At 42.9% G+C, this 21232-nt stretch overlaps 3 protein-coding genes across 3 annotated transcripts; all 3 read right to left on the bottom strand.

The window, feature by feature from the left end:
• Positions 1–2016: 2016 nt before the first annotated feature.
• LOC309350977 (olfactory receptor 5AR1-like) lies at positions 2017–2949 on the bottom strand (the record flags this gene model as incomplete). The annotated part of the gene is given in 3 exon segments (XM_081878304.1): positions 2017–2178; positions 2180–2463; positions 2466–2949. Coding segments are annotated over 3 exon segments (930 nt in total).
• Positions 2950–8285: 5336 nt separating this feature from the next.
• LOC309350862 (olfactory receptor 5AR1-like) lies at positions 8286–9221 on the bottom strand (the record flags this gene model as incomplete). The annotated part of the gene is made up of 1 exon (XM_081878162.1): positions 8286–9221. The coding sequence occupies one exon, from the start codon at positions 9219–9221 to the stop codon at positions 8286–8288; it is 936 nt and encodes a 311-aa protein (XP_081734288.1).
• A 5230-nt stretch (positions 9222–14451) lies between these two features.
• LOC309350779 (olfactory receptor 5AR1-like) lies at positions 14452–15396 on the bottom strand (the record flags this gene model as incomplete). The annotated part of the gene is made up of 1 exon (XM_081877993.1): positions 14452–15396. One exon carries the CDS (start codon positions 15394–15396, stop codon positions 14452–14454), a length of 945 nt encoding a protein of 314 aa, XP_081734119.1.
• Positions 15397–21232: the final 5836 nt, after the last annotated feature.

Here is a 21232-nt window from a genome sequence, read left to right as displayed (position 1 = left end):
CCATTTGTTGCCCATAATGATGATGATGATATGAACTCTGCAATAATGAATGAATTTATAGGATTGGATTTATGAACTTTTGTGAACCTAATGGACTGAGAGTCAGTCATGAATATCCTGTATGCACCTTTGTCGTACCCCATGAACAAACCATGTGCCCCTCGCTTCCCAAGCTTGCTGCTCTGTGGGGTGTGTACCCACATGTCAGAACCAAAGATTCTCATATGCTTGACGTAAGGTTTCTTACCTAACATATTCTCATAGGGAGTACAACCAATAGGTGATGACAGTCTCCTGTTATAGGAATAAAGGAAACACAATAGAGCTTCAGCCCAATATTTCTCAGGGAGACTGGCATCATGCAACAAGGTCTTTAGGCCTTGCAGCAAAGTCTGGCTTACCCGCTCGCAAAGTCCATTCTCCCATGGAGATCTAGGACTTGAGAGGTTGTGCTGGATTCCCTTCTCAGTCAGGAAAGCCTCAAACTGATGAGAAGTGAATTCACCGTCTTGATCAGAAAATAAACAGCCAATGCATTTATTGTGAGCATTCTCCAACCAAGCACAGAACGCCTTGAACTTAGGGAACGCTTCTGACTTCTGCTGGAGCATAAACACATGAATGTACCTGGAAAAAGAATCAATTAAAACCATGAAGTACCTTGCTCCACCCAAAGAGGGCGCAAGTGGACCAACCAGGTCTGCGTGGACTAGCTGATAGGGTTTGGAAGCCTGTCTGCTAGACACTTTGCCTTTCGGATCAACCGTCTATGAGTCAGTTCCTGTCTGAGATGCTGCAAATGCAAAACGTGGGCTCCAAGGTCTCCCCCTGGCTCCAAATGCTTCCTGTGCAGCTTTTTGAAGTAAAGCAACACAGACCCAGCCTCTTGTCAGGGATGACAGACCGGAAGCCCTTCCCACATCTCATGCGAGCTGGCCTTGCCAGCCAGGGTGATTAACTCTTCAGGAGCTACTGAGAGCAAAATCACTCCCATGGCTCTTGAATCTTGTGCCACCCATTCATCTGTCAGAGGCACAGGGGGGGTCCTCAGAAACAGTGTGCCACAGACCAAGCCTTCTCATCTGGCCCTCACAGTACCTTGCCCAGGTCTGATAATTGTGGCCATTAAGCTTTGGGCACAGAGCCCCAGCAGAGGCTTGTAAAAGATCCATCCCAGCACTTTACTTCAGCCATGAGCCTTATTCCCTTCAAGGGCTCCTTATCTTTAGCACGTCGTAAATCAGACGTAGCTTGCTTCCACGGCACAGAAAAGCCTCGCTTTTCCACATACCTCTGTTGCTATTGCTGCCAGGATCTCAGCAGGCATCAGCAGTCTTACTCTCCTGTAAGCGCCGTGAATCTGGGCCCGAAACCTATTGTTGGGATACTGCCAGGGAGACAGAGGCATCAGGCAAGCCCCCTGTTGTCTCTGGACGATCACCGGTCTCCCGTGGAACAGCATCAGTCAATTAGCGACACGAGCCTCAGAGACATTCCAAGACCCGTGCATACCCTTTGAGCAGAGTCACCGTAATGAAAGGTGGAGACAGAAGAGCATATTTACAGCTTTATTCAATGTAGTCCAGAACAAAGGAAAAACATGACAGCTTGCCTCCGTGTCCAGGAAAAACAGCCAGAATACAAAAGCTATGTACAACAGAAGTTCCCAGCAGATAGTGCTTGGAGTAAACAGGCATGTGATACACAACAATCATGCCTGACACTTTTAAGGTGAAAAGGAACTATATCCTAACAGTTAACAGGAATTTTGGATTATATCTGGCTAGGAAATGTATTATAAGAAACCTTACTTGTGAAGATGATCAGTGTCGATCCTAGAACCCTAGAATAAGGGATGTAGAGAGAAATGCTCGTTTTATAGTTGTTTTGCCACCACCTAGTGGCCAAATTCCTCAAAGGCATAAATTAAAATACTCTGTATGACATCTCACCTGAGGACATACAGCCTGGGAATTTCTTTTACTTTCTACTATTCATCTTTAATTCAGTAGGAATTTACCTAGAGACCACCTTTCCTCCAACCAGCCTTTTGAAAGCCTCTTTTACCTCCTTGTTTCTCAGACTGTAGATGACTGGATTCAACATAGGTATCAAAAGGGTGTAAAAGACAGAGATGATTTTGTCTTGCTCCACTGAATACTTTGAACTGGGCCTTAAAGTACATGAAAGCTCCTGTTGCATAGAATATGGTGACAGCTGTAAGGTGGGAGGCACAGGTGGAGAAGGCTTTATGTCTGCCCTCAGCTGAGTTGATCCGAAGGATGGCAATAAGTATGTATGTGTAAGAGATGGAAATGGCCAATATAGTTACCAATATAAGTGCTGCTGAGAAGGTGAAATGAAAAATATCAATGACTGTTGTGTCCGAGCAGGACAGCTTTAGGATCAGGGGCACATCACAGAAGAAGTGGTTGATGATGTTGGAACAGCAAAAGGACAAATAAGGGAAGTGTGGACCACTGCATTCACACAACCTGTTAGATAGGAGCCAGCCACAAGCAAATAACACAGCTTTCTGGACATGATAGCAGTATACAGCAGTGGGTTGCAAATAGCAATGAAGCGGTCATATGCCATCACACCCAGCAGGCAGCACTCACAGGATACAGCAATGCAGAAGAAGAAAAACTGCAGGGCACAGCCAGTGAAGGAAATAGTTTTGCTTTCTGCCACAAAGGTCATCAGTGTCCTGGGAGCAATTACAGTGGAATAACCAATATCCAAAAATGACAGGCTGCAGAGGAAAAAATACATGGGAGTGTGGAGCCTGGAGTCAACCCTGATTAATGTTACCATGCCGATGTTCCCCACCAGGGTCAACAAGTAAATCAGTAAGAACAATATGAAGAGAATAAACTGCAGACTCTTGTTATCTGTGAATCCAAGCAAAACAAATTCAGTAATTGTGGTAAGATTTCCTTCTGACATTGTCACAAGTTGTATTCTCCTGTGTAAATAGAAGTATGAGAAAAAAGTTGAAATAGTATTAGCTCCACAACCAAAAGTAGTTTCCGGAGATACCACATTTAACTGGCAAGGAACAGTGATGTAGAATGGGTTGCCAGTACCTGTGGCCACATGGGGAAGGGGGGTGTGGAGAAAGGGAAATGGATAGAGTATGCATGCACATTAACTGCCTAACAGCATCTGTGTCACTCAGGAGATCACAGCCACAGAAATAAGAAAAGAAGAGTCGTTCCATTGTCTGGAGAGGTCACTTCCTTTTTCACATGGGGAAGCCATTTTCTTTTTTTCTTTTATTAATTTTATAATAACAAAAAGAAAAAAACCCAATCATAAAAAACATCACAATCAAAATCATACATCTTAATTGACTTCCCTCCAACCCCTCCTCTGGGTTCCATTTTCTATACTTATTTATACACGTATCCCCTTTTTGAGGAAAGGGGGGGGGGAGAGAAATTGTCTGCTTTGTCCAGTTATAGTTTATTAGTTTGTTTTGCCAATCTCTTTCATCTTCTTTGGCGGTGGCTTCTTCCTTCTATAGGGATGGGCTGGTCTTGCCCTGGCGTCCGTTCTCAGATGCAGGAACAAAGAAGAGTTTGGATTTGATACCCCGCTTTATCACTACCCAAAGGAGTCTCAAAGCGGCTAACATTCTCCTTTCCCTTCCTCCCCCACAACAAACACTCTGTGAGGTGAGTGGGGCTGAGAGACTTCAGAGAAGTGTGACTGGCCCAAGGTCACCCAGCAGCTGCATGTGGAGGAGCGGGGAATCGAACCCAGTTCACCAGATTACAAGTCCACCACTCTTAACCACTACACCACACTGGCTCTCAAAGTCTTTTGCATGATAAGGGACTTAATAGATTTAAGTCCTGTACCTTCCAGGATCTTAGCTTCATTTTTTTAAAAATAAAAGTAATTTTCAACATTTTCTTCAAATCTTTATATACCACTTCCCAGGCTTTCTTAATAATTTTACATTGCCACCACATACGGTGGGCTCTCATACCCTTTACCCACCCTTCCTGCATCATCTCCATCACCATCCAAGCTTCCCAGATCAATGTACACATGGTATCATTTTTGTAATAGGCCGTCCTTATTCTTCCTTGCATTTCCCTCAAACCTCGCACAGCCACATAGCTAAGAAAAGAATTGTCTGGAGAGGTCACTTCCTTTTTCACATGGGGGAGCCATTTTCAAGGGAGCCCAGAGACAGAAGTGCACAGCAGTACTGAGGCAGCACAGGGTGTTGAAATTTTGCACCTCTAACAATTTTGCACCCTGGGTAGCCGTCCCCGTGGCCCTCCACACACTTTGCCACTGGAGAGGAATGTCAATGAGATGCTTAACGTTTCCTCCTCCAATCTAAACACCTCAGATATAAGCTTCAGAAACTCCTAATGTTTGTCAAAAAGAAGATATGAGTGCTCCAGAATTCTTCTCTGGCTCTTGCCCCAAGGGCCCTGTATGTAAATTGGGATTCTTCCCATCACTCTGCAGTCTGCTTGCGTCAAATTGCCAGGAGAGGTTTGGTTCTCAAACACATGGCCTCTTTCAGCCTTCATTCAGGTTTTGTAGAAAGCTCTTGTGCTGGCCATTGGCTCCCACTAGTGACCAGTGCCACCACTTACTCACCAAAACCAGCACCATTTGATGCGCCTAATACCCATTTTTTATTTTTAAAATATCCTTCAAATGCTGGCCACTTCTTGCTATGTCACTGCAGCAAACCTCCTCAATCCCCCTTAAGTTAAGGTTCCTGCATCTTTCCCCCATCTTTCCCCTTTTTAAAAAAGAATGCACTATCAAATTTTGCTGCAACAAATGGAATCTAAAAACAAGGCAGAATTGGGTTGATGTTCTAAAGTATGCTGTTTGCCCTGGTGTTCCCCATATTCATTTGTGAGGCTGCTGTGGAAAATAATGAAGTACCGTCATACCTTGGATCTCAAACGCCTCGGCTCCCGAACAAATTGGCTTCTAAACAATCAAAACCTATAAGTGATTGTTCCGGTTTTCGATTCATTTTTGGAAGCCGAACATCCAGCACGGCTTTCACGGCTTCCAATTGGCTGCAGGATGCTTCCAGAGAAATGCACTGTTGATAAATTGGATTGCTAGTGGGGAGATTAACAGGAATTTTGGATTATATCTGGCTAGGAAATGTATTCTAAGAAACCTTACTTGTGAAGATGATCAATGTTGATCCTAGAGCCCTAGAATAAGGGATGTAGAGAGAAATGCTCATTTTATAGTTGTTTTGCTACCACCTAGTGACCAAATTCCTCAAAGGCATAAATTAAAATACTCTGTATGACATCTCTGCATAATCACCTGAGGACATACAGCCTGGGAATTTCTTTTACTTTCTACTATTCATCTTTAATTAGTTTTTAACAGAAGTTGCCCCTCTCCATTCAGCCCACAATTCAGTAGGAATCTTCACTAGTTACTTTCCTCTATCTTGTTTTAGAGCAGCCTTTCTCAACCTGTGGTTTCCCTGATGTTGTTGAACTACAACTCTCATCACCCCAGCCAGCAAGGCTAAGGGATGATGGGAGTTGTAGTCCAACAGCATCTGGGGGCCCACAGGTTGAGAACCGCTGTTTTAGAGTAAGTTTGTTGCACATTCCCAAAGCTATTAACACCAGTTAACAATACCAACAAAGTCATTGGGACCTGCAGGACCGAAAGGTGCTTGCAACATGATGATTGTTAGACAGAGCCATCCAGAACAGTTCACTTGGTAGGGCTGAGCTGCTTCATTAACAGTGCAGGTCACTCCTGGGTACGTGGGATTAGAATCTCACAGTTCAGTATAAAATTGTTATGCTGTCTAATAGCCCTCACTCAGGCATTGAGTAGGTACTATCTATGTCCAGAAAATGTCAGGGGGCAGGGAAATGAATTTAAATTTAAATTTAAAAGTGAATATCTATAGTGGTCAAAAATGGGCAGTCAAATCCAGATGGTTCTACAGTGGTACCTCTAGTTACGAAGTTAATTCATTCTGGAGGTCTGTTCTTAACCTGAAACTGTTCTTAACTGCTTTTGTTAATGAGGCCTCTTGCTGCCACTGCGCCGCCAGCACACGATTTCTGTTCTCATCCTGGGGCAAAGTTCTCAACTCAGGGTAACTCTTCCAGGTTAGCGGAGTTTGTAACCTGAAGCGTTTGTAACCTGAGGCAGTTCTACTGTATCCATTTTGATAAAGAGACTAGGACTTGAACTGAGGAGCAGTAATAAAATTCAAATGAACAGTCTTAAATCTATTATCTGGGAAATAAGTCCAGCTGAATTCAACGGGCCTTACTTCTGAGTACACACAATTAGGTTTGCAGTGTCTTAGTGTACACCTGCCTTTGCCGAGAATGAAATATTGCAAAGCAATTTATGTTACTATTTGAGTACACATTAAGAAGGAACAACATTCCTTGCAGAGAACTAAAGTGCATAGCTTTCACAGCAGGTGTTGTTGAATGGGCAGATGGAAGGAAATCTGCTTGATAGCCTCTTTCCAAAGTTTCTTCTGACATTGTGCTCAAAATCTTATGCTCTACTAATCTGCCTCATCATGTTCATAAACCTGATTAGTTGGGACACAAGACAGGGCCTTTTCTACTGTGGCACACAGGTTGTAGATCACCATTCCACAGAGTTGACTACCTCTCTTTCAAGTTTTGGGTAAGCAGTGAATAACTTTTTATTTCCTCAAGCTCCTTCTGAGTCTTTTCTACATCCAGCTATTCAGCATCAATGAGGCACTACCAGGCAGAGAGGGTTGGAGATACCTTATTTCTTAGTGGCACCATGTGAACCTGTAAATGGACACATGCCAAATATATGGCAATAATGCCAGGGGTGGAGGAAGGGAGGTGCAGTGGGGTTGAATTGCCCAGGGTGTCTTCGCTGAGGGGGGGGGGTGACATTTAGCAGTCGTGGGCATGCAGCACACCAAATGTCTCGCTCTGGCCACATGGGCGGCTCACTCCGTCCCCGGCTGCAGGGCATGTGTGCGCCGCCCTGTGCACCCGAGCAGCTGTCTCACGCCTGGAAGGGCACCCTCCATATCCCGCCCTCCTCGGGAGTGCGCCTGCCCTGGGCAGTGCGGGCCTAGGATCCACCTCTGAATAATGCCTTGCTGAGGAATGAGCCCATTGTATATGGTGAATGGCTTTTTAAAGATCTACATTATTAATCAGTGCTATTTTTCTAGAAAAATAGGAACTCTTTTGGAACTCAAAATGAGCACCCCCTTATTCACCTGAGGTGCCAGAACTGGGTTCCAGTAAATTCCAGGTGAAAAAAAGTCCTGTTATTAATACATGCAAATAGATAATGGTCATGCTGTTCACCCCCTCATGTGACAGATGATGTAACATCAAATGACTGAACCTCTAAAATGTTTCGAGTTAGTGTTCACTGAATGTTCACTAACCCCCTGCCGAGCCAAATAGAAATGGCTTAGTTAAATGAGCTGAAAAACTAAAGTAAAGAGGCTATGTGTGTACCTAAATAGACATGGGAACAAAGGATTCAATTTTTTGGTTGCTAAAACATATTTATTTATTTTTTATTAATAATATATGTTCATTGCCTTTTACAAAACTTCTGAAAAAGTGACTTACACCATACTAGAAGACAAACAGCTCATTAAACATTTAAAATTCACAACATGGAATAAAACATAACAGTAAAAGTGTTCATCCAGCAATGCTAAAGAGATGAACATCGTTAAAGGCCACCATTAAAGGCCAAGCCAGGCCACTCTAATACCACATTATGAGTAAATGACAGAGATTTCCATGTAAACCTATTCCATTCATTTATTCATGTATATGTGCACATATCATTCCATCACCCCCAGGCATTATGACACGAGACAGCAGTAGGGGGAAAGCCAATGAATAATAACTTCTAAACATTGTGATAAGATATGCGAGGGTAGCCTATTTTGGGGAGAGAGATGGGAATACTCTCTTCAGTCTCCGTACTGGGTGTGACCACCATAGTTTATGCACTCGATCAAAAATGTTAATGATCCATACCTATCTCTTAGAACTCACACACATTTCAATGGGACTTGATATAAATTAATGTACAGAACAATACAATAAGTGCCTGCTGAGAAATAAACCCTGTGGAGTTTAGTGTGAACTACTCAAATTAAGAATAGAAGTGTAGCTTTAGCCTGGATCTGACTCACTGGGAAGGAAATAATAGTAATAAGGACTTTGTAATAAAGGATGAAGTAAGCTGCAGGATTAGATTTATTGTATTGAACATTAATGTCTTTAAGAGATAATCTTTCCCCCAACCATCCTTTTGAAAGCCTCTTTTACCTCCTTGTTTCTCAGGCTGTAGATGAGTGGATTCAGCATAGGTATTGCAAGGGTGTAAAAGACAGAGATGATTTTGTCCTGTTCCATGGAATATTTTGAATTGGGCCGTAAGTACATGAAAGCAACTGTGCCATAGAAAATGGTGACAGCTGTAAGGTGGGAGGCACAGGTGGAGAAGGCTTTACGTCTGCCCTCGGCTGAGCTGATCCGAAGGATGGCAACTAGGATGTATGTGTAAGAGACAAGAATGGCCAGGATAGTTATGGATACAATTGCTGTTGAGAAGCTAAAATGAATCATATCAATGACTCTTGTATCTGAACAGGAGAGCCTTAGAATAGGGACCACATCACAGAAGAAATGGTTGATGATGTTGGATCTACAAAAGGACAAAGTAAATATAAATGATGTCTGGACCGCTGCATTCACACAACCTGTTAGATAGGAACCAGCCACAAGCAAATAACAGAGCTTTTTGGACATGAGCGCAGTATACAACAGTGGGTTGCAGATTGCAATGAAGCGGTCATATGCCATTGCACCCAGCAGGCAGCACTCACAGGATACAGCAATGCAGAAGAAGAAAAATTGCAGGGCACAGCCAGTGAAGGAAATAGTTTTGCTTTCTGCTGTGAAGGCCATCAGTGTCCTGGGAGCAATGACAGTGGAGTAACCGATATCTAAGATTGATAGGTTGCTCAGGAAAAAGTACATGGGAGTGTGGAGCCGGGAGTCAATTGTGATTAATGTTATCATGCCAAGGTTGCCCACCAAGATCACCAAGTAAATCAGTAAGAACACAGCGAAGAGAAGAACCTGCAGGTTCTGGTTATCTGTGAATCCCAGCAAAACAAATTCAGTCATTGCGGTGAAGTTTCCTTCTGACATTTTAGTAAGGTGTGCTATCTTCTGCAAATAAAAATAGAACAGTGATAAAATAGTATTAGATCCCATATTACACTGAGTGCTATGTCCATCACCACCAAAAACTTCAGGAAACCACATGTTTAAGTCTTGAAAGAGGAGCGCAACCATTCCATTGCAATTGTCAAGTACAGACAAATGACACCTTATAGAAATGTTGTTTCAGGGTCAGGGGAAACAAAAAGATCATGTGTGTTGATTGAATACATCCCGGTACTCTCTCTGATGTGAGCAACAGTATTCAAATGTGTCATGAGAAATGACGTTGCTGAGAGCTACAAATGTGTACGTACCAAACGGCCCTCCTTGATCATGTGCTTTTTTAAAGCTTGACCATGAACCTATGAAATAATTCAGTGTTGTGTTGTGTTGTCTTGTTTTATTGCCTTCCACACATTGGAGGAGAAAGATTTCCAGGAAGAAATCTTTTCTGTGTGTGTGGGCTGCTTGCATCATTTAGAACACTGATTGTGCAAAGTTCAAATCATATATGGGGACTACATGCATACAGAAGACTCCTCACTGCAGATATTTGCCTCCAGCATGCAAGGGGTGGTAATACAGTAATGGGATGTAGCAGAGGAGCCTGTAGTCTAGGAGTCCATCTCCACTCTCTGCTCCTCATATACTTGAACAGGACAAGGCCAAAGAATCAACACTCATTAATACAATTATCACAATGCTCAGCACTAGTATGGCAACATAGATTACCAGAAATGTTGGAAAGTCTTATAAATGAAGTGGGGGACCTGAAGCCCTGGGTGATCAATGAATCCTACAAAACTGAACTTGTTCATAATAGTATAATTTTATTTTACTGCATATTGCTCTGTAATGCAACCCAAAAGAATGTCCGCAGCTGGATGACTACCACACTACGTTAAAATGAATCACCACAATTATGGCAACAATATCTCATAGGAGAACACTGTAGGAATGAATCAGCCTCACAAACTACAAACATAGATTTTTGCACTATCTGTTGATATTATTGGCAACATTCCATTCATTTTATGGAACTGGATTATGTCACAAACCTCTGAAAATGAACTTTGACTTTTGACTCCACACTCCCACAAAAACAAAATAATTAATGGAACTAAGCCAGTGATGGCTAAACTTGGCCCTCCAGCTGTTTTGGGACTACAACTCCGATCATCCCTAGCTAACAGGACCAGTGGTCTGAGATGATGGGAATTGTAGTCCCAAAACAGCTGGAGGGCCAAGTTTGACCATCACTGAACTAAGTCTTGCATGGTGTCACAAACCCCGCCCACCTCTTGGAAGGGGTGAGTGGTAATTTATTTTCAATACAGATCCACATTCTACCAATATGGGAAAATCTTTCACACCAGGCTCCAGCTACTTAGGCATCTTGAGCAACTTGCTTTAGCTGTCTGGTACTAGATGGTCTTCATGAAGCGGAATTTTGATTGTCAATGCTGTTCACTTATTTACAGCAGCCTGAGGTGTGAAGGAACCTGCTTTGGATGGTGTTCCTATTTTACACCATCATGCCCTTTCAATATGTAAGAGTCTATGACTCTAAAGGTTTTTTGTCTGCCTACCAAGGTGATTCCTGCTCTTGGGAAAGGGGAGTACATGCTCCAAAACCTATGTGAAAAAGCTCACATACATTCCCTTCCTCCCAAAGGCAACAACAATGAAAACAACTATGGAGGGACATATTCTCTCCTTTGGAACTGTGTAAGCTAACAGGAATATTTTTTTATAAAACCTCTTGCCCAATATTTCATATTTGTTATGCAGTATGTAAGCTATCCTTCAGCTGCACATGACTATGTTTTCTACAACAAGTCAATGCAGAAAGACTGCCATCTGCATTTCTACAGATCTCCATGATCCGCTGCTGCTTACAGTCACAGGCAACTAGCAGGCTACATCATATACAGAGAATAAAAAAGTCTTTTGTCAAAGAAAAAGTCAAAATAAATTCAAGGTAATTGATTTGCCCCCAGAGAACCAAGCTGTTGCTAGATCTGACTGCTAGACATAAAAATTCACAAGCACTCTGAGAGTCTATCAGGTTAGTTAACATAGCATATCTCACCTTACCTGTGAAGACGATGGATGTCATTCCAAGAACACCAAACCAACAGTTGTAGATAGAATCTGTCATTTTATAGTTAGTTTAGCATCAACTAGAAGCCAAATCCCTGAAACACATGGGTGAAGCCCATATCATTAAAATGCTCTCCATGACCCCTCAACATAATCATCTGAGAACATGCTATTTGGGAATTCGTTCTTTCCATTCTTCATCTTTAATTGGTTCCAAGCAGAAGTGTTTCATCTCCATTCAGTCCACAATTCAATGTGAATCTTTATTTATTACTTGCCTCTATTTTCTGTCAAATTAAGTTTGTTGATAAACTTGTAAGACAGTCTGGTCCCAATCTTGCCAACTCAACTGTGCAAAGCTATTTCTCATGGGGAAATTTGTAGTATGCCTTTCACAAGAATAGGCTCTTCAAGTATATGGCATGCTGATTCATACTGAAAATGTGAAGTGTGAGCTTCCAGTGGAACATCTTGCATTTGCAAACATTTCCATCATCATCCTCACATACACACACGTCAGCAATTGGGAACTTTGAGATTGCAGAGTCGTCAATGTTCATGACACCTACATCCCCCCCACCTTTTCCATTATCTTTTCTGGTCAAAGAGGTTTTGAAGGGCTTCAAAACATTTCAGAAACAAGCCCAATCTTTTTGATCAAAGATTGCTGAGTTAGTTTGGAAATCAGTTTGGCCATTGAGGTGGAATGGGTTTTGCACTCCCACGTTCCCGACACAGAGGGTTGCTAGGAGAGGGAGAGGGCAGGTGCAAGGTGCAGGGAACGGGTTTGGTGCAGCACATCATGGCAGGACCTTCTGGTTCACTCTGCAGCCATATTCTTCTCTGGGTTCAGCTCCCTATGTAAAAAAGTGCACGTCTGAACCCACAAGCATGCCCAGCAACCAAATCTTCCCTTTACAAGATCCCAACATGTTGTTGGAGTCAATGTTTCTTTCCATTAAGAACATGTTTCGTGCTCGCTTCGGCAGCACATATACTAAAAAAAACCACATGTTTTTTCTACCTTAAATCTTATTCTCAACAAGAAAGTAGAATAATGTAGAATAAAGAAAGTAGAATCTTTATTATGTTTATTACGTGAAATGACAGACAGAATATACGGGTGCTGCTTCAGACACCCTGATTATAGAGATATCAATAGGTAACAAATCCCCCAGTACAGTTGCTCCTTGATCTTAAGAGCATCCCAAGCTACCCAAAGCCTGATGAGCAGGTACTGCAATTTGCCACAAAGCCACACTCTAAAAGTAAAGAGAAAAAGGGAGGGGGTATAGTTTTTCTGAAGAAAGAGGAACTGAAGTCTGGGATCAGAGATGTGTGCCTTCCATGTGAGAGTTAAGCTCTTCCCATTAATATCAGCAAGGCTCCAGCCGTTCCCTCACTCAATCCTAAGTCTGCAGTTCAGCAAAGAGGGTAGCTGGTCCTTGAGAATGTAAGGCAAAAAGGTGGTCCCATTGAAGTGTGTGAGCTATCCAACCATGGAAATCTGTGGTTTAAATACTATTTGGAGCCAATGTAACATGATGTGTAGGGGAGGGGTCTTCTTGGAATGAGCATTATAACATACTTATTCCTTTCCATCATAAATAATTTATTTTTGTCGCTGAAGTACACTACAGGATCCTGGAGACCCATGGAGATGAAATAGATTGCTCGCCTCTTCTTCCCTTTGGCAAATGACTGTACTGTTGAAATGGCAATGAGATTGCACTGGCCTATTTATTCTGAATTTTTGTATGTGATGCCAATAAAGATTTGATGATGATGATGATAAATAATTTCCATCCCCCCCCTATTTTGTATAGTTTGTACAGTCTGAAGTTGAAAGAGCATGACCTCCATAAGAAATGACTAGCTGGTTATATTTTTTTCTAAACCATTATTTTTTGAGGAAGAGCCTACCGTGTAAGCAAAACAGGGCTTTTTTCATTAGAAGAGGTAATAAGCTTTGCTTGTAACAGCAGATGAGTGCACTGCTCTTTACATTAACGATTAGGAGGTCTGGATATGTACTCATACCTTCCCGGTCACATTTAAGATAAAGATTATTACCAGAATAAATATATACAGTAGTGAACCATAGAAAATGTATAGTTTGGCACCATTGTTTCACCCTCCCTTGTCCCACCCCTTTCTCTTTCTGCAAGTGCCGGCAATTAGCTATGTTGGAACGCTAGAAGAGCAATGGTGCCTCACCCAGGCTCCCTCACTGGACCCTACTGTGAAGGAGCAACATAATGGGCTGCAGGCAATGCGGCATTCACTCACAGTCAAGACACTTCTCCATGTCCATCAGTGAATGGTGTGACTGTCTTGTCTAAGTATCACTACTGCAACACATTAACAATCCTCTGAAGAAGGCACCCAGACTCAAATTAAGTATCCTCAGATCCTCACCAAGAAAATCAGCATTAAAGCAACCATTCCTGGTCCGAAGAGGGGTAATCAGAGCCATGGCATACATATAGTTCCCTTGTCACAAATAGCTTATATTAATCCTTGCGGTAACAGAGAATGATGCACCGGCCAACATGTGCAACATGTGCACCTTCATCATACCTGTGTCAGAAGCTTCCAGCATCTGTTAGAGCAGGCATGGAAACCAGTGGCTCTCCATATGTTTCTGGACACCAGAATGGACAGTGGTCTTGGATGATGGGAAGTGTAATCCAGCAACATCTGGAAAGCCAGGGATTTTCATTCGCTACAGGTTAAATAGTATACTCTCTGTTAACCTTCAATGGAATGGTGCTCAGTTCTCATTCTTTCCCTTGCTGACAGAGAACAGGCATTAGAATTCCTTTGTGCTTCAGTAAATCAATAGCCTGTAAACCTCAAATTGTAATACATTGCTTGGAAACAGGCAGAATTAGTTGTACTTCATTCCAATAAAAATCGAGAGGGCCCAAATCAAACTTCAATGGGACCTAACTATACATAAAAAATTGAACAATCCCATACTCAGAAATGGGAGTACGTAAAGGATTGTAGACTAAGTGTGAATGTAACCCATTTTAGAGATAAAAATTTAAAATGGAAAATGAGATAAAGGGTACAATAAGATACGGAACCAGGATTTTGATAATGAAGCTTATCGCCTCTGAGAGATAATCTTTCCCCCAACCATCCTTTTGAAAGCCTCTTTTACCTCCTTGTTTCTCAGGCTGTAGATGAGTGGATTCAGCATAGGTATTGCAAGGGTGTAAAAGACAGAGATGATTTTGTCCTGTTCCACAGAATATTTGGAACTGGGCCGTAAGTGCATGAAAGCAACTGTGCCATAGAAAATGGTGACAGCTGTAAGGTGGGAGGCGCAGGTGGAGAAGGCTTTTCGTCTGCCCTCGGCTGAGCTGATCTGAAGGATGGTGACAAGTATGTAACTATAAGACACCAGAATACCCAGGATAGGTATTGATACAACTGCTGTTGAGAAGCTAAAATGAATTATATCAATGACTCTTGTATCTGAACAGGAGAGCCTTAGAATAGGGACCACATCACAGAAGAAATGGTTGATGATGTTGGATCTACAAAAGGACAAAGTAAATATAAATGAAGTCAGGACCGCTGCATTGACACAACCTGTTAGATAGGAACCAGCCACAAGCAAAAAACAGAGCTTTTTGGACATGAGCACAGTATACAACAGTGGGTTGCAGATTGCAATGAAGCGGTCATATGCCATTGCACCCAGCAGGCAGCACTCACAGGATACAGCAATGCAGAAGAAGAAGAACTGCAGGGCACAGCCAGTGAAGGGAACTGTTTTGCTTTCTGCTACAAAGGTCATCAGTGTCATGGGAGCGATGGCAGTGGAGTAACCGATATCTAAGATTGACAGGTGGCTCAGGAAAAAGTACATGGGAGTGTGGAGCCTGGAGTCGATTGTGATTAATGTTACCATGCCAATGTTCCCCACTAAGATCACCAAGTAAATCAGAAAGAACACAGTGAAGAGAAGAACCTGCAGGTTCTGGTTATCTGTGAATCCCAGCAAAACAAACTCAGTAATTGCGGTGAAGTTTCCTTCTGACATTTTAGTAAGGTGTGCTCTCTGTAAAAAAGTAAAAAATGAGAATATTTAAATACTCCTAGCTCAACACTAGATGTTGCACATATTAACTTGTCCACTGATTTGTCAAAAACAAGAACCAAAAGCATTTTCATGAGGCCTTGCATTAAAATGGAGGGGAATGGCAAGGAACTGTTGAACACTTCCTCCTCTGATCAAATCGTCCCTGCTATAAACTTCAGAAATTATTGTTCCCCACATCAATTTTTTTTGTAATGAGGTGCTTTGCAGGCTGATCCATTTAGCTCATAAATTTTACTTCCTGCAGGGTAGGGTCACCCAGTCAACAGCCATAGGAGCCTGATAGAGGGCTTTCTGTAGTTCCATAAGTTTATTGTGTTCCAACATTATTTTTCATAAGGTGATTCTAGTTTACTCCAAACAATGTGTGTTGCTTCATTATAACTGGCCTCCTTACACAAATACTACTTTTGCTTGCAGCATACATTTCTCTCTTTTTATAAGATGTCTGCATTACCGAGGCACCATGTCAGGGACTGGCTGGATGAGGAGGAGTGGTGGAAGCTGCCTGACAGGAGCCACCCTTAGAAGTCTCTGTGTGTCCTCTTTTCTGCTTTCTTAATACAGAAACTAAATGTAAGTTAGCTGGCATGTCACTGTTTTTCTCTGTTCTGCAAATGACCTGTTCTCTCTGTTGGTTCCTTAACACAGTACAGTAGTACCTCGGGTTGAGTACTTAATTTGTTCCGGAGGTCTGTTCTTAACCTGAAACGGTTCTTAACCTGAAGCACCACTTTACCTAATGGGGCCTCCTGGTGCCGCCGTGCTGCCAGAGCACAATTTCTGTTCTTATCCTGAAGCAAAGTTCTTAACCTGAAGCACTATTTCTGGGTTAGTGGAGTCTGTAACCTGAAGCATATGTAACCTGAGGTACCACTGTACAAAGGGTGGAAAAAGTTTGGATGCTTGCCAACTATTCAAACAGAATGTCATTCCATTGCCAAGGGCTGATGGGAATGAAGAGTCAACCCTCACACTACTGCCATGCCAACCCCACTTACCTGCTGTACAATCAATAAAGTTGTAGCTTTATTTAACCAAACACTTGTCCAGCACGTGTCATTCCCACAGCACCCACAAGCCACAAACCTGCAGCTGTCTGGGAAATATTGCCTTTGTTTTATGGAGCTGGAGTTTACCAACTGCATTAAAAAAAAGTGCTCTGTGGCAAATATGACATGCTTGGAATAAGGAGCACTCATTTTAAGCTAGAAACCAAATCCCTGAATCACATGAGTGAAGCCCATATCATTAAAATGCTCTCTATGGCCTCTCTGTATAATTACCTGAGCACCTGCTATTTGGGAATTTGTGGTTCTTTCCACTATTCTTCTTTAATTAGTTTCAAAGAGAACTGTTCCCTATCAATACAACTGTGCAAGTATGCAACTGAAGCCCCATTTTGTGTCCACCACTCATGTGTTCCCTATATACTCTACACACGCCCTATAGGTTAAGGATATTTTGCTGGAGTTAATATGTGTGTTTCTACTCTGTGTTTCTATTCTTAACTTCATGCCCAATAAGAAAGATAGCACATCAGCAGAATAAAGAAAGCTTGGTTTATTACATGGAATGAAAAAGACAGTGCATATAGGTGTTGCTTTAGACACCTTGATTACACACATACTCAACACAACCAGGCAGCAAATCATTCATGTTCATCTTAATAGCAAAAGGATCCCTAACTGCCTCAAAGTCTAATGAGTAGGTGGAACAATTTGCCACCTACTGGGGCGGCAAGCGGCGGTGGCATGTGGGGGAGGCCAGGCACCCATAGCAAAAAAATGTGGGTGCCCAAGCTCCCAGGGCCCACTGGAGCTGGCGCCAGTGCTCAATATACAGCACATCAAGGGCACGACTGGCTGCTCCAACCCACCCCTGTGGATCAGCATGCAGTAGACAAAAGGCTCTGAGGGCAGTTCCTTTCTTTGTTCCCTTGAGCTGGCCAAATATGAAATGTATGTTAGCTTCCACCCCTTCAGGGTGATCATCTCGGCAGGGCGTAGGAATGGGGGTGCGGGGTGTGTGGTCTGCCCCGGGTGTCATCCCTGAGGGGGTGACAAAATGGCACACCACGGGGGTGGCACTTACCGCAGAGCCTGGCCTGTAGCACGCCAGAGCCACACGTCTCTCCTGGGAGTGATACGGTGGCGTGGGCCCCTGCACTGCCAGAAACTGCAGCATGGGGCTTGCGTCCGCCAGGCAGCTCCGTGGGCAGCTCGTTGTGGCACCCCCCCCCCCGGGCAGATCGCCACGGTGCCCCCGTGAGCAGATCACCCTGCCCCTGTGGGCAGATTGCCCCGCCCCCACTGCTAGAGCAGCTAGCTACGCCCCTGCATCTCGGTAGAATAGTATTCCAAAAAGGGATTGTGAGGAGCTCTAAAAGAATATCTCCATATTTGAATGTCAAAATAGAAATGAAATTCAACATAAGCGAGTTTTCACTCTCTCAGACAAAATAGCCATGATCAAAATGATCACACTCCCAAAACTAACCTACCTATTCCAAACCCTCCCAATCTGGATCCCCTCAACCCAACTTCGCAGTTTGCAGAGAAAACTACACTCTTTCATCTTCTCACATAAAAAACCAAGAATAAGCCCCAAATACCTGCACCTCCCCACCTCAGAAGGAGGATGGGGAATCCCCAACATAGAAGCATATTACAATGCCAACCAAATACGCCATATAATCCCATATATACTAGAAGATGAGACAAAACAATGGGTACACCTAGAGAGGGACACAATTGAAAACACCTGCACCACAACATACCCACTCCTCCCAAACAAACTAAAGAAAATTCCCACAACACTTAACAGGTACACACAGACCATGCTCAAAGCATGGAAAACACAAATAGGCAAACTATCCCCAACCCCATCCCCACTAATCCCCCTGGCGTACCACCCATTATTCTACCATGCAGCACAAAACCTCCAGACAAAAACCTGGCGAACCAAAGGCTTATATCGCCTAATAGACTTTTATAAAAATAACAAACCCTTGTCAACACAAGAAATACAAGACAAACTAGAAGACACCCAAATGACCTGGTTAACACAACACCAACTACATGCCTTCTTAAACAACCCAACAGTAAAATTAGCAGCAACTAGGCCCCTGACAACCTTCGAAAACCTCCTCCTAACAACAAAGGGAAACGGTAAAGGGACGGTATCCGCAATATACAAAATACTACTCCAAAATCCCGCAAATCCCCTAGACACAATCAAAAAACAATGGGAGAATGACATAGGCTATGAGATTAACCCCACTCAATGGACCAGAATGTGGTCTAAACCCCCCTTTAAATCCATATCAACAAAAAGAAAAGAACTCACACTGAAACTCACCTACAGGTGGTACCTAACACCAAGGAAACTAGCGCTAATACACCCAGGAACCTCACCAAAATGCTGGAGAGGGTGCACCTCCACAGGCACATACCTCCACATGTGGTGGGAGTGTCCCAAAATTCAACTATTCTGGACAACAGCCATACATAAATATGTAAAATAACTAAGCAAGTAATAGACATCACCCGAGAATTGGCCCTACTAAACATCTTCCAAGACAACAATGCCCATTTACACCACAAAGAACTCATAACCCACCTGCTCTCAGCAGCCAGAAACATCATAACCAGACACTGGAGAGACCTGTCAGGAGTAAGCATGGACCAATGGTACCAAATAGTATGGGAAACAGCCCTACTAGAAAAATTAACTAATAAACTGAAACTGACATGGGGACAAACAGAAGAAGACGCCTTCACCCCCGTATGGCTCCCCTTTATCACATACACAGCCCAACAGGACAATGACAATAATCCACCAACAGCATACAAATCAATATGGCTAACCTGATCCAAAACACCCACCCACCTCACTTCCGGGTTGGCGCCATCGCCGAATGGCGGACTCCCTCCGAGCTCCGGAGGGAGCCTGCTCGGCAGGGGCTGGGTCCTACCGCGCCGGCGACGCGGGGACCCTCCAAAACCATGGGCACTGAAACCCATGGACATGGTGACTCGGCTGGCACCTTTTGCGCCCCCCCGACCCGCGAAGGAGCCTTTTTAAAGGCTGCGGAACGGGTGACGGGGGGTGGTGGTGCTTTGAGTCCTCCGCTTCCCCTGCCGAGCGAAGCCGCATGCCATTCGATGGAGAGCGCTGACTTCTTCTATTGAAAATTTGGACTTAAAAGAATAACCCGTGAGTAATTGGAACCTGGACTAAAAAGGGGGATAATTTTTTTAAAAAATTCTGAGCAGCGGGGGAGGCGCAAAAAGGAAGTCAGCCCCCCCCCCCGTCGTAGAGGAGTTAAAGTAAAGGATTTGACAACTAAGATCGAGCGCAACCCTATTTTGACAAAGTTACTAACTTCGCGATGGAAAATTATAAGACTGAGCTGGAGGAGAAAAGTGGAATTGAATTAAAAAGCAACCCCCCCCCCCCCGGAATCCTGGGAGCGATTTGTGAGAGCGCCGGGAGAAGAGAAAGAGAGGTTTTGACAGCTGTCAAAGAGCTGTCAAAGCGGAAGAACAAAAATGAGAACTTTGTTACGAGGACTTTGCTGGTTACATTTGTTATAAATTGGATACAAATTGCTTAAAACAAGGAATAACAAGTTATTTTGACTGGTGGGCGTGATCTGGAAGGGAACTGAGTTATTGCAATCCACCTAGAGGAGCTGAGGGATATTACAAGTATTGTTGGCTTGGAACTTGAATAGAACTTTTTATCTCCTGGGAAACTGCAGGAATGGAACACTATTTTGTCTACAGAGGTCTACACACTAAAGGAGACAATAGATTTATCTATTGAAGAATGGAAGGGACTTGGCATAATGTTTTGTTCCTGAATAACAGAGCCTCTGCAGAGGAATTAGAAGCTTTTGGAATTAGAACATTTGTGCAGGAGAGCAGGAAAAAAAAAAAAAGGAGGAGAGGGATTAACAAGAACAACAAGAACAACAAGAATTGGATAAAGTTGGAAGTGGGAACATTTGGGACATCCAGATTTGAAAAGTCTAAGAAATAAAATTGGAGTTTTTACTCCTAAATATAAAAATCTGGATGGAAGAAATGGGCCTTTTTGAGATAGACTCCTTCCAAGATTGGACATTCGAAATTAAAGATGACTGGTAAAGGACTATGGCCTAGATAGATGTGGGAGCTTCAGGAAGATATCAGACGTTGATGAACATTGGGAACGCAAACGGGAAAGGGGGGAGGGAAATTTGGAATCCAAAGGGCGTAAAATTATATTTGATTATCTTAATTATATTTTACAATTTTATTTTAATTAATTATATTTGATTATTTTAATCTGTATTGTATATTAAAGGAGGGAACGCGCGGAAGGGAACAGGTCGATTTTAGGGGATGGGAAAATATTTTTAAAACTGGGCTAATGATAATAAGTTCAAAATCTGGGATAAGAATTTGCTGAATTTATTTGTAAAAATTGGAATACAAGAGGGGGAGGGGAGGGGAAGTCCTGGAAAGATGTTACTGAAAATAAGATTTTAAATTGGGATGTTTTGTTCTTTTTATTTCTTTTGTAATTGGAAATTTCTAATAAATATTATAAAAAAACAAACAAAACACCCACCCACCTCACTCACACACGAAATCAAAGATCACCACAGCCAATCACAAGCAAACAATCACACCCTAAGCCAACCCCAACCTGTTTCACCACCAAAGGAACACAAGTGAACAACACAAGCAACGCTGACACCAAACTCTACATACATTAAACATAACAGAAA

Source organism: Podarcis erhardii (genome assembly GCF_964252035.2).
Source record: "Podarcis erhardii genome assembly, chromosome: 1".
NCBI lineage: Eukaryota > Metazoa > Chordata > Lepidosauria > Squamata > Lacertidae > Podarcis > Podarcis erhardii.
Note: the sequence above shows the minus strand (reverse complement) of the source record. Positions and strands in the feature narration are given on the sequence as shown.